The following is an 11,421-nucleotide window of genomic DNA, read 5'->3' on the forward strand; positions in this document are numbered from 1 at the left end:
AGGAATGCCATTATTTGCCATTTTAAATAAAGTTTTCCTTTAAATAAAAGTTCTAAATATTTATAAAAGAAAAAGTGTCTGGTAACAATATTCTGGTCAATTTACTTCCAGAGTTTGCAGTCACAGTTAGTCATGTAAACAAACAAAAAATACATAATATTTAGGTTAAAGTCCTGCTTGTTGACAATTTAATCTTGCAAAGATTTTGATCTACAAGTCTGACCTTAACACCATCATTCATAGGTAGCCCTTAAAATAGCAAGTCAGACAAGAAGCCCCACAATAAAACCCCACAAAATATAATTAACTTTGATGTTGTGTTTTTATTTCAGAAAGTACAGAATCCTTTCTGAGCAAAAGGGATGGAGGCAGACAGCTGACTCATGCCAGCTTTGTTGTGTTTTACACACACTGATCAGGCTGATCTGCTTTAGCAGCTGCTGGTCTCAGCAACAGCAAGTCATGCAGAGACCTGTATGGAATATCATGTAGTTCTCAAGGGGCCAATTCTGCAAGTGTTACTGGAACCAGGGAGTTCTACTTCTTCTACGTGTCTCTGCACCAAGATCTTGGTCACATAAACCTGCAAATTTGTCTGTTCTATTTTTCAGCAGGTTTGGGGAGGTGACAGCAAAACTGATTTTGTGGAAACTTTATGGGGTGGTTTTGATACTTCTTGCTGCTGTCCAGAAATACAATTAATTGAAAACTCATTTGGAAAAGTTACTCTGATTTGGCGGAGTTTCTCGTTTGCTTCAGCCTCTCCATCTCGAAGCGCTTCTTTGAGGTCACCTCTCTTTTGAGAAATACAGTCCTGAAGGACACGGAGCTCCTCCTTTCTTCGGCTTATCTGCTCCTCCAGAAACAAGAGCTCCTGTTGCTGAGCACTAACCTACAGTGCAGAAGGTTAACAGAAGAAACACCCAAAGACTGTTACATTTCCAGCTGCACACCTGCAGGGCACTGTGCCCTGCCAGAGCTTCCTCTGACCCGGGGAACACACCAGGATCCCCTCAGAGCAATAAGCTTCATTTGCAAAGCCTGGACAATAAAGCTAATCCTGAAGCCTAAGCTCTGAACACTGCAGGCCTGCACCTCAGAGATTTAAGTCTGTTATTCTGAAACGCAGAAAGAATTGTCAGAGAGCTCTGCAGGAACATTTATTATGCAGAAACATCAGCAAGACTGGCAGCATGCTTACTAAGACATAAAACAAGAAGAATTCCAATTACCAACACTGAACTAAAGAAGTGAATCCTTCAGACAAGGCAGTTTAGAACTTCATACTCTGCTCAGCTTTCAGTTACATCAAAACCAACAAAACTGATAGCCCAGTTAGTAAGATAAGCCTTACCTGATCTTTTAATCTTTCCAGTTCAGTTTTCTTGCCTTGAAGCAGCTTTTCAGCTTCTCTGAGGATTTGGAGGTGATGTTCTTCATTACCTTCTGCAACTTTAATATCCCCTTGAAGCTTCTGAAGGCTGACAGTGAGGACAGAAACACGACTCAGAATAAAGAACATCTTAGGCAGTGACTAACTGAAAAAGGACATCTTTATCTAATACAGTTATGGTAAATTAAAAACACCTACCTTTCCGTTAGCATTTCTATGTTCTGGTTTAATGACTGGAACTCAGAGTCTCTTGCAGCCACCATTTTGTTAATTTCCTTCAGAATTCCTTCCTGCTCCCTCTTGCGCTTTTCTAAATCCCTTGTATTTGCCTGTAACAACCTAAAGAAGCATTTGTGCCTTTTCATATGAACATTTTACCAGCTCTCCCTCTCCAAAAGCAATATCTTGGTATTTACAAGAATATTGTTGTTCTTCTCACCCCCCTGTTGACACAAATGCAGAAATGTACCTCAGTTGCTGATCTGCCTTCACAAGTTTCACAGCCGTTTCCTGAGCCCTTCGCTCCAGCTCCTTTGCCTCCATCTCAGCCCGGGACAGATGCTGCTTGACATGATTGTACTTCTGAACAGTGTCTTTAGTCTGGAGCAAAAGTTGAAGATTATTGAGACAATACATTCCCACCTTACACTTCCCACACCCAAAGCCTGCAGGTTAGCTGACTAAAGATGATTCTCCCTTTCTATACCACAAAGCAGAACCTTTTCTCCTCTCTTGTTCAGACCAGAAAAACTTCCTCCCTCTGGCCAGCACTGCCACCACTTTCTTTCAGCACAGGTCATCCCATGACTTAATTTCAAATGAAAGCATTTTAAGGGGTCTTGAGATTATCCAAGTGGAAATGAAACTGCTTAGAGAAAACTCTGCTTAGAACAATCTGAAGGGGACGCACAGATCCTTTGCTTACCTTCCCCCGTGTGCTCTCAAGTTCCACCTCAGCTTCTGAGAGCAGCCGGTCTGCTTCTCTGAGCTCCGCGCGGCGCTTCAGAAGGGTCTTCTCTAAACATTCCACTTCATCTGCAAGATCTTCATGATGTTTAAGAGACTTCTCTAACTGCAATTCTGCAGCAAGGTTGTCAGTGTACCCTTCTATAAAGTCCCTAAAAGGTCAAGAAGAAAGACATGAAATTGAAATACAAAATGCCAAGAACTCAGAGTCTCTTAAGTTCTAGTCTATTTACATTAACTAGAAATAAGTCAAAAGAGACTTTTATTGGAAAAGAAGTGCAGGTATTTTCATATCCTTACTTGAACTGCTCTCTAGTGCAACATTCTTACCTGCGCTTGTTACGTTTTTGAGCTGCTCTTCCTAGCTCTGTTAATTCATGTTCCAATTCTTCTCTTTCCTGCAGAAGTTCTTCGATGTTTTGGTGCAGTTTTTCCACTTCTTTTTTGCATTTACGCTCAGCTGCCTCTGCCCATTTTTCTTTGTATTTCCGAGACTTTAAATAATACACAGTGTCCTCTAGCCTTGAGACTTCACCCTCCTGCATACAGGAAATAAACACCAAAATCAAGACCTGTTTTCTATTTCAGCCCTCCTGAGGCCCAGAAGCAGCTACAGAGAGCAAAGCCCAGAGCTGGCACTGCAGACAGAGCATTCTTATCAGCAAGCTCTCTCACATCCACAGTATTCCTAGTAGAGGCTTTATTTTTTTTTTGAGAAAGTGGACTAATCTAATCTGTGAAAATGAGGGTTTGGTTTGTGCATTTTGCTTTTGAGAAAGCCTATGTTAGAAGCTCCCAGCCCATTCTCAGGGCAGGTGCTGTGGTTCCACCTGCAGCTCACAGCTGTCTTACCAAATCATGATGTTCCGGCACGTTGCAGTGCAGCACTCCCAGAGGAATGAGAGGGACTGTGAAGTGTGGAGGAAGAGGGCCACAAACAACCTGGGCTCCCACAGGGGGTGGGCCATAGATGACAGATCCAGGAGCAACTGAACCTCCACTAGCTGCTGCAGGAGGAGGGCCATAAACCACTGTTCCCTGAGGAACAGGGGCACCATCTGGAAGCACAGTGTAAATAACGGTGCCGGGCGGTGGCACAAAAGGAGCCTCTTTGGGAACACGAGTTTCTTCACTCCCTTCACTATCTTCTTTAGCTTTTCCATCTTGACCAAAAGAAAGAAAAAGTTATTTTTCATCACTTTCAAAGTAAAAGATTCTTCTTCCAGTGCACATTTTGACATAATCTATATCAAGTACAAAAATGTGAAAAACACTGCTAAAACTGAATAATGACTTCAACAGCAAGAAATGTTTATAATTCATTCATTCACATAAAAAAAAACCAACCCACTCTGAACTCCAAGCAAGTCCATCTTTAGTATGTTCCAAAACACTTTAAGACCATGAGACTGACTCACCTTTACCAGAATTTGTTTTGTACAACCTATTTCTGACTGGTGAGTAAACCCAACATCCTCCTGGGTTGGGCAAGTCTTCCCTCCTGCACTGCCTGTCCTGCCCACACCCTCTTCTGCCTGGGGATGTGCCAGAACACAGTAAACAAACTCCAGAATCTTTGGTGCTGTGGGAAGCAGGAGTTGAAGCCTAAAGAAAAAAGACCACGTGTTAACCTAGACATAACAAATAATGTGTAAGAAGTTATTTGTTGTAGGCATTCTATAACTCTGAATTTTCAGGAACAGGCTACTTTTCTTTCCCTTATTTCCAAGCATGATGGTGCTTTAAAGAGAGTTCTAGATATATTTTCACAGTATTGCTCTTAAATTCAAACAAACGCTGTTTTGCAAGAAATGTTTGTCTGCCATGTCTTCTTTTAAACCTTCACCTGTATGAATTTACAGTGCTACATTTTGAATAGTTGTCTCCAAATCTTAAGTGTACTAGATTCCTGTTACTACACAGTAAAGGCTTTAGCAGAGAACATTTGTGTGTTTGTTTCAGTATTTCTCTTAGATGCCAGCAAATATTTTTTCTTAAGTTCCTCTCAGCCCTGGCAAGTTTATAAAGAACTTTTCCATATCAAATGGCTTTCCACATAATAGGACTTTTATCTCTGACCTGTGATGATGGGATGTAATACCAGTATCCTCTTCTTTTCAGTGGATCTGCTAAACTGGTGATGTAATCACTCTGGTAGGAAAGCACATTTCTGAGTGCTGCAATTTCATCTAGTAAGTTGTCAACTTCATCTTTGTTATCTGTAAATTAACCACAGTTTTAAAGGCACATAAGGCAAATAATTAAATCATAAATACTGCATTCAGCTTTAATTAAAGTAACAGTTTAAAGCTTCTTCCTCATTATTATCTTGTTAAGCTGAAACAACAAAAAAAAATACTTGCCGGGGAAAAGAATCAAACATTATTCTACAGTGAAGCAGATAAACACTGGGCCTTGCAAGTCTGCCATCTTAAGACTGTAGAAACACAAGTGCATGTACAGGTAACTGATGCTCATTTTTCCTTATATGTAGGTCCTGACAATGTTCTGGAGCAGTATAAACTGAATGCATGACACAATTGGTGCTTTCTAAATAGTTGTACAAGTGTTGTTAATACCAACTGATCAAAACTAACACACTCTCATTCTGATTTTCAAACTGAGGCAAAATGTGACTGTAATCCCAAAGGTCAGATGGCAGGAACTTTGAAGTGCCAGAGCCCCTGTGGGTCCTTAGCCAACCACGTCCTCTGTTCTTCATATTTAAAGCAGCAGAGACCACAGAGTTTATCTCTGCACTGTTGTACTGTCTGCATCCCATAGATACAGGGGATCCACTGAAGCACAGGGATTTAAGCACTGAATGGATCCCATATAGGAGCTGTAAAGAAAGGTATCCTGAAGAGTTTATTTTCCTAGAATATACTTCAAGAGCTCTGAACAGCTTCTCAAATCAAAGGAGAGAAATATGGAGGAGAAAGTGAAGTCCTCTGCATCCATGCTTATCTGCAACAAAAGACATTACCTGACCCCATATTATCCAGCAACCTCCTTAAATGCTCAATTTCTGCTTTTTGTTGCTCCATAACTTCATTTAATTTATCAATTTCCAACTTCTGAGTGCTTGATGCAACAGTCTTCTCACCAGCTTTCTCCATTTCATGCTGAAACTATTTAAAATACAAGTTTGAAACAAAGCAAAGCACTTCAGTTTAGATTGTATTAAAGCTGTTTTGAACAAGCCCATCCCTCTCTGCACAGGCCACTTGGATGCAACAAACTTGTTCTTCCCATCCCCTCATGTGACCCAACTGAAGGCTTTCCAGCTCATAGTTTTCCTTAAAACTCAGCTACCCCAGTCAGCAAGGTTTTCATTTTGTTCTTTGGCAGATGTCAGGGAGGGAAAAATGTTGTGACTTGGGAAACCTTGAGGTAAGAGGGTGGGACAGGCTCCTCCAGATATGGCATTTTCAAAAATTTACTGAACAAATCAATCTAAGTATTTTATCCTCTTCATATGATATAAAGCAACCATCACTGCAACCTACTTGTGCTTCCTTCTCTTTGAGGAGTTCTTGTAACAATTCTATTTCTGCTTCTGCTCTGGCAAGATCCCGGGCTGCACGAGCTGCCTCAGCACAGAACTTTTCAGCTTCCTCCATCTCCTAAAATTGAAATATTAGTTTGAGCTTTAGTCTGCAAGAATGCTTGACAATCCTGCAGATGTCTGGAGCAGCTTTGTGAAAAGCTGACTACTAAGAAGCATCAGCACTTGTCTGTTGAAACTCTAGAAACTGGCTAAGTTTACATAAAATGTTTCTCCTTCAACTGTGCAGCATTTCCACAGAGGACATTAGCATGTAGCCGAAATGTTTCAAATCTTGATGTCTAGGAACAAACTTACATAGTCTCTTTTGCTTTTCTATCTTACACAACAATGTTTTTAGCAAGAGATTAAACTTGCCTTTCCCTCACCTAACACTCAGCAAGGACCCCTTGTCCATACCCAGATTTGCTCAGGAACTCCTCTACTACATTTCAAGATGACACTGTCCAAAGCAAGAGCTCCTGTACAGCAAGACAACTCAGAATAATGCTTTGAAGCTGAATTGAAAAGACACCCCCACTATGATGGCATTAAGAAGCACAACTTGTATACAAGCAATGAATATTGATTTACCTCAGCTCGCTCCTGATTAATTCTGAGGACAGTCCCATGAAGAGCCTGTAGCTGGTCCTTAGCAATGGAGAGCTCTGTGGCTGCCAGTTTATCTGAGGTGATGACTGCTCTCTTTAGCTCCTTCAGTTCTTTATCTAGACTGACAAATTGCATTTGTGCCCTGGCATCTTCTATTTTCTTCTGAAAACCAGGAAAACAATAGGTTTGATAAGTTTGAAAGAAAAAGCACCATGGAAGAAAGGCTTCCTGTTGGTGCCTTGTGTTGTATGCACAGAACTAACAGAAAAGAAATTAAAGCAAGGAAACAAAACAATTTAAGGAAGGGAAAGAGGTTGCATTTATTCTTTGTGTTTCTTCCTGTATTTGATCTATCTTAGAAAGCAAAATAATTCACAAGTTTCTGAATCTTCTTCTCCTGAGCAAACACAATGGGTGGACCCATTCATACCCTTTTCTCCAAATCTTCTAATTGAGCAAGAATAGTCTCCTTCTCCTCATCTGCCTCTTGGAGCTGTTGATCAGCAAGGCCCTGAATTTCTTCCATGCTCTTTATTTTTTCATGTAAATGTTGGATTTCATTCTCTAGCTGATGAACCTTGTTCTTATTTTGCCTGCTTTCAGCTTTAACCTGCAAGTGAAATAAATCAGAATGAGCAACCAGAAATACAATCATTTTTTTTCAACTAAAACTTGCCCTCTTTTCTCAAGTGCAGTTACCAGCACATTTTGTACCAGAAGGGAAAGGAAAAAGAACTGCTTTGCCACTGTCACTATTAGATTTTCAGCTGCAAGTTACATTTCTTAGATTAAGCTGAAATTGTCTTATTCTTGCTTTTATTGTTTTGATACGTGCCTGTCTATATTTCTCCTGCACTTCTTGCAGTTTTTCCTGCTGGGATGCCATTTCTTCCTGCAGTTGTCTCTGTATAGCCTGTGCTTTCTCTTTTTCCCTCTGAGCATCAGCAAGGATGTCATCAAATTCTTTCTGCAGGTTTGCAAGGCTTTTCCCTAAAACATCAGTTGAATTCTGACATCTGAAAGAGAAACAATCCAGGTTCCGAGACAGAAAACTGGTTTTAAATTGTGATCCCTGAAATAATGAAGCCTAATACAACAGTGCAAGTTGAACACGTCCACTGTGAATGAATTCCAGGGCAGCACTACACACATCTCACTGCACAGACTCCTCCCCAGCTCTATTTACACCATTCTGACTTTGTTCATGTCCATTCTTTGTTGCTGGGGATGAAGGCTGAGGGGGGGTGGGCAGGCTTGCCCTGTCCCTTGCAGTGTAACCCAAGAGGATTGTGCATTTCCCTCATCTACTGAGTTTAGGTGCTGTTCTCCTCACAACCACAGGGTGCCGAAGTTAATGTTTGAGCCGCCCCAAGTTGATGCAGCACATGGACCTTGTTGCTCTCATGTACTTGCCACTTTCATATGCCCAAATCTAACAATATTTCTGTTTTACTCACTTAACCTCTCCAACTCCTGTCTGCAGCTTTTGCCTGAGTTCACTGATGCGAGTTAAGACCTCCTCAGGATGAATTAAGTTACCAACTGCATGGTTTAGCTGATTCTGAAGGTCTTTAAGCTGTTGTTTCAAAGATTGTTGTCACCCTAAAAAAAAACCAACAAAACAACAAAAAAACAGACCAAAAAATCATCCCATCTGCACAACCATAGGTAAACAAATGCACAAACCATGAAAGATAGAATTTTTAATACCCAGATATGCTTTGGGGCTTTTGCTAGTGCTGCTGAGTTTTTTTGGGATCATCTCCTTAAACTAAAGTCAGGAAAAGCCACAAATACTACTGAACTTCCAAACAAGATTTATACAGAATCCTTTAAAATTCTTACTGCTTTCCACTGTGGGGGTAGGGAAACATACTATGTAACAGGTAACTTTAAAGGCAACAAATACCTCACCTGCAGTTGTTTGAACTGAGAAAGAAGCTTATAATTTTGTTTTTCCTTCTCTTCTGCCAGTTGTGCTTTGGTCAGAGCATTCTCTAATGCTTGCCTTTCTTTTTCAAGTTCAGCTTGTAGAGCTGACAGTTCCATCTGCAAACACAGAAAACCTTTAAGATTAGTATCTCCACTCCCAAGCCCAACCTGTCACCCACATACCCAGTAGCTGCATTTCTTTAAACAGTAACAATATGACAACCCCTCCTAAAAAAAAAACCTGACAAAACAACTCCAAACATCCCAAATTGATCCATCCACATGTGCACAACAATTTCCTAAAACAATTATTTGAAAGTTGGAGATGTGGTATGAAGGGAAGTTTGGCTGTCCCTTATCCCAGGGCAGGTTATCCCTTTGGCAGCACAACAGCTCTGTTCTTACCTGGCTAAGTTGTTTCAGTCTTTCCAGTTCATCTTTTTGCTGTTTGGCTTCAGTGTCTCTGTCTCTTAGCTGGGCTTCCAGCTCAGCCTCATAGGCACTGATTTCCCCTTGTGCATCTCTAAGTGATTCGTTGATTTCTTGCTGCTCTTGCAGTGCACCCTCTAGCACTGTAATCTCCTGGAATTTTACATTCATTTTAGAAATACACACATAGGATAGCCAGGATCTCTTATTAAGAGTACATTGTCACTCTGCCTCTCTTACTCAGGAACTCATCCTCAATGTGCCAGCAGACAGATCAAAATAGAGACTCTACCCCTGGCCACTAAAGCTGGAGACACTGGTACACACAGGTGTCAGGTCAGTGACACCCCTGTGACATTGTACAAAAACCTACACTGGGTTAGAAAGGTGTGCCCTACAGTGATACACATTCTTCTTGGTATTAAAGTTTACATAAAATGTGTCAGGATACTAAGACAGCTCTTTAAATAACTAGCTGAGGGGGCAGATGCACACTAACAGCACATGCCTCCTCAGCTACGGTCCAGGCAGTTTCCACTAATGCTACTCACTGTGAAATCAACAGCAAATCCATCTTTGGAAGCATCTGAAAGGTAAATCCTGCATTTATGAGACATCTGCCATAAAGCAGAGATTTACTGTGACTCTTACAATTGGTTTTAAAGGTCAAATTCTGTTCTTAATGTGTGTGGGCACATCTAATTGAAGTTTCCATATTAAAAATATATATATTTTGTCCAAGAAATTCTGCTTTCCTGCTCCCAATTTGGCAATTTGCTTATGTTTTCATGCTTATGCACAGGTATCTGAATTTAGGAAGAAACATAGTATTAAGTCTTACTTTTCTCATATTTTCTGCATCCATGGCAACTATTTCCAGGTTGTTTCTTTCCTCCTCTAGATCTGCCAGTCTTTGCAGCAAAGACTCTTTATCCTTCTGCAGCTCCTTACACTCATCTTTGGCCTGTTTTGCCTGGCACTTCACACTTTCCAGGTATTCCTGCAATCCAGTGATAATACTTTCTAAATCCCTTTTCAGTGCTTCATTTGTTGCTATTTGACCTGCAGAAATACAAAATAGATTTGAGATAGGTAAGAAACCACTTATTCATGAAACAAACAGAAGTGCCTGTCTTAATCTTCATCTATTGAAATGCACAGCAACAATGAGTAACTAGAAGCAGAAAATGCTTCTGCTGTATTTTAAGGACCAGGAGTTCCCTGATCTAGAAGAATTAAAAAGAAACTGCAGATCTTTGTGTATCCCCACCTCTCACCTAAGATGACATTTACTACCTTTACACCTAAATCACTTTTGTCTCAACTTTTATATTCATGTTCTTTTCTGGGATACTTACTTTACCATAGACTAGGAATATAGTCAATGTTTATTTACATCACTTCAGTTCATTGAGTTTATTAAGTCAGCTTCCAAAACTTAGAGGATCAAATTGCTGCACAGTCTCCTTTTAGATCAGTTAACAACAGTTTTCACTCTCTTCCTATGAACTCTGTATTTAGTTTAAGCAAAGATAAACACAACTGAATCCTCAGTTCAATTGCCACGTTATCCTAGATTCAAGAAATACTGTAAGACACAAAGAAAACTTTACCATCCGTGAGCTGTTGCTCCAAGTCCTTGATTTCCTCAGTCTCCTTAGCAATCCTAGAGAGCATCTCATCCAGGCGGCTCTCGAGCTGCTTGTACTGCTTGTTCATTACATCTAACTGCTGCTCTTTACTTGCTCTTTGAGCTTTCATGTGACCCTATAAATTAACAGTTGGAAAAGTGAGACAACATCAATGCAGATTAAAAAAAAAAAAGCCAAATCAATATTTTAGCTCAGTTCTGCAGTGTCTCACTCCCAGCAGTAAAGTCATTAGTGCAGCATATGTTGTGGTGCTGGGGGTTGGGTTTGTGTTTGGGGTTTTTTTTGTTATTTTCCCATGTAACTGCCCCACAGAGAATCCCAGATAGACAAGCAACCTGTGTGACTCACAGCATCCTTACTGGTGTCCCCCTTGCCCAGGCTTGATGAATAAGGTCTGCATTTATACATTATTACTCATGGCTACTAACTTTCTTCCTGCCTTTACTTTCTATTGTACCATTTCCTCTCTCAGTCAAGAACAAACATGATTTCCTCCAGAAGCTTTAATCCTGTCACCCTGCATTGCCCCTGCAGCAGATGATGCTTTAGAACATGTCAGGTCACCACTTGCAGGAAAATGCTCAGAACAGTGAGCAAGTCAGGCCAACTTAATAGCAGAGATTTGCTTAAAGCAGATTTATTTATTTCATTTTTTTTAATTTCTGGGAAATACACCAGAGCCACAGCTCACACAGACCTTGGCCAGGACCTCACACATTTAATAGGAATTTAGCTGATTGTTCCAGCTGTAGACAAAATTAGGTTGTCAACACAATATAGTGTTATCTGCTTCTCCCTTGTATGAAGTTACAACTCAAATGCCAGAAAACTCAGAAAACCACAGAACTGCTCTGTCACAATCAACAGCACCGTTTTCTTACTACTCAAAA

General features: G+C 40.5%; 1 protein-coding gene across 1 annotated transcript in view; it reads right to left on the reverse strand.

The window, feature by feature from the left end:
• CNTRL (centriolin) overlaps positions 1 to 11,421 on the reverse strand; it is a 29,969-nt gene that overhangs the window by 7,219 nt on the left and 11,329 nt on the right. Inside the window, 20 exon segments of the mRNA XM_009998941.1 lie at positions 728 to 892; positions 1,355 to 1,481; positions 1,592 to 1,732; positions 1,863 to 1,993; positions 2,319 to 2,511; positions 2,690 to 2,898; positions 3,212 to 3,522; positions 3,778 to 3,964; positions 4,439 to 4,578; positions 5,346 to 5,490; positions 5,869 to 5,985; positions 6,501 to 6,680; positions 6,949 to 7,128; positions 7,354 to 7,534; positions 7,976 to 8,108; positions 8,111 to 8,120; positions 8,433 to 8,567; positions 8,856 to 9,032; positions 9,721 to 9,941; positions 10,493 to 10,646. Coding sequence (XP_009997243.1) covers positions 728 to 892; positions 1,355 to 1,481; positions 1,592 to 1,732; positions 1,863 to 1,993; positions 2,319 to 2,511; positions 2,690 to 2,898; positions 3,212 to 3,522; positions 3,778 to 3,964; positions 4,439 to 4,578; positions 5,346 to 5,490; positions 5,869 to 5,985; positions 6,501 to 6,680; positions 6,949 to 7,128; positions 7,354 to 7,534; positions 7,976 to 8,108; positions 8,111 to 8,120; positions 8,433 to 8,567; positions 8,856 to 9,032; positions 9,721 to 9,941; positions 10,493 to 10,646 — 3,237 coding nt within the window.

The sequence above is a fragment of the Chaetura pelagica genome, unplaced genomic scaffold, assembly GCF_000747805.2.
Source record: "Chaetura pelagica isolate M959 unplaced genomic scaffold, ChaPel_1.0 scaffold405, whole genome shotgun sequence".
NCBI classification, from domain to species: domain Eukaryota; kingdom Metazoa; phylum Chordata; class Aves; order Apodiformes; family Apodidae; genus Chaetura; species Chaetura pelagica.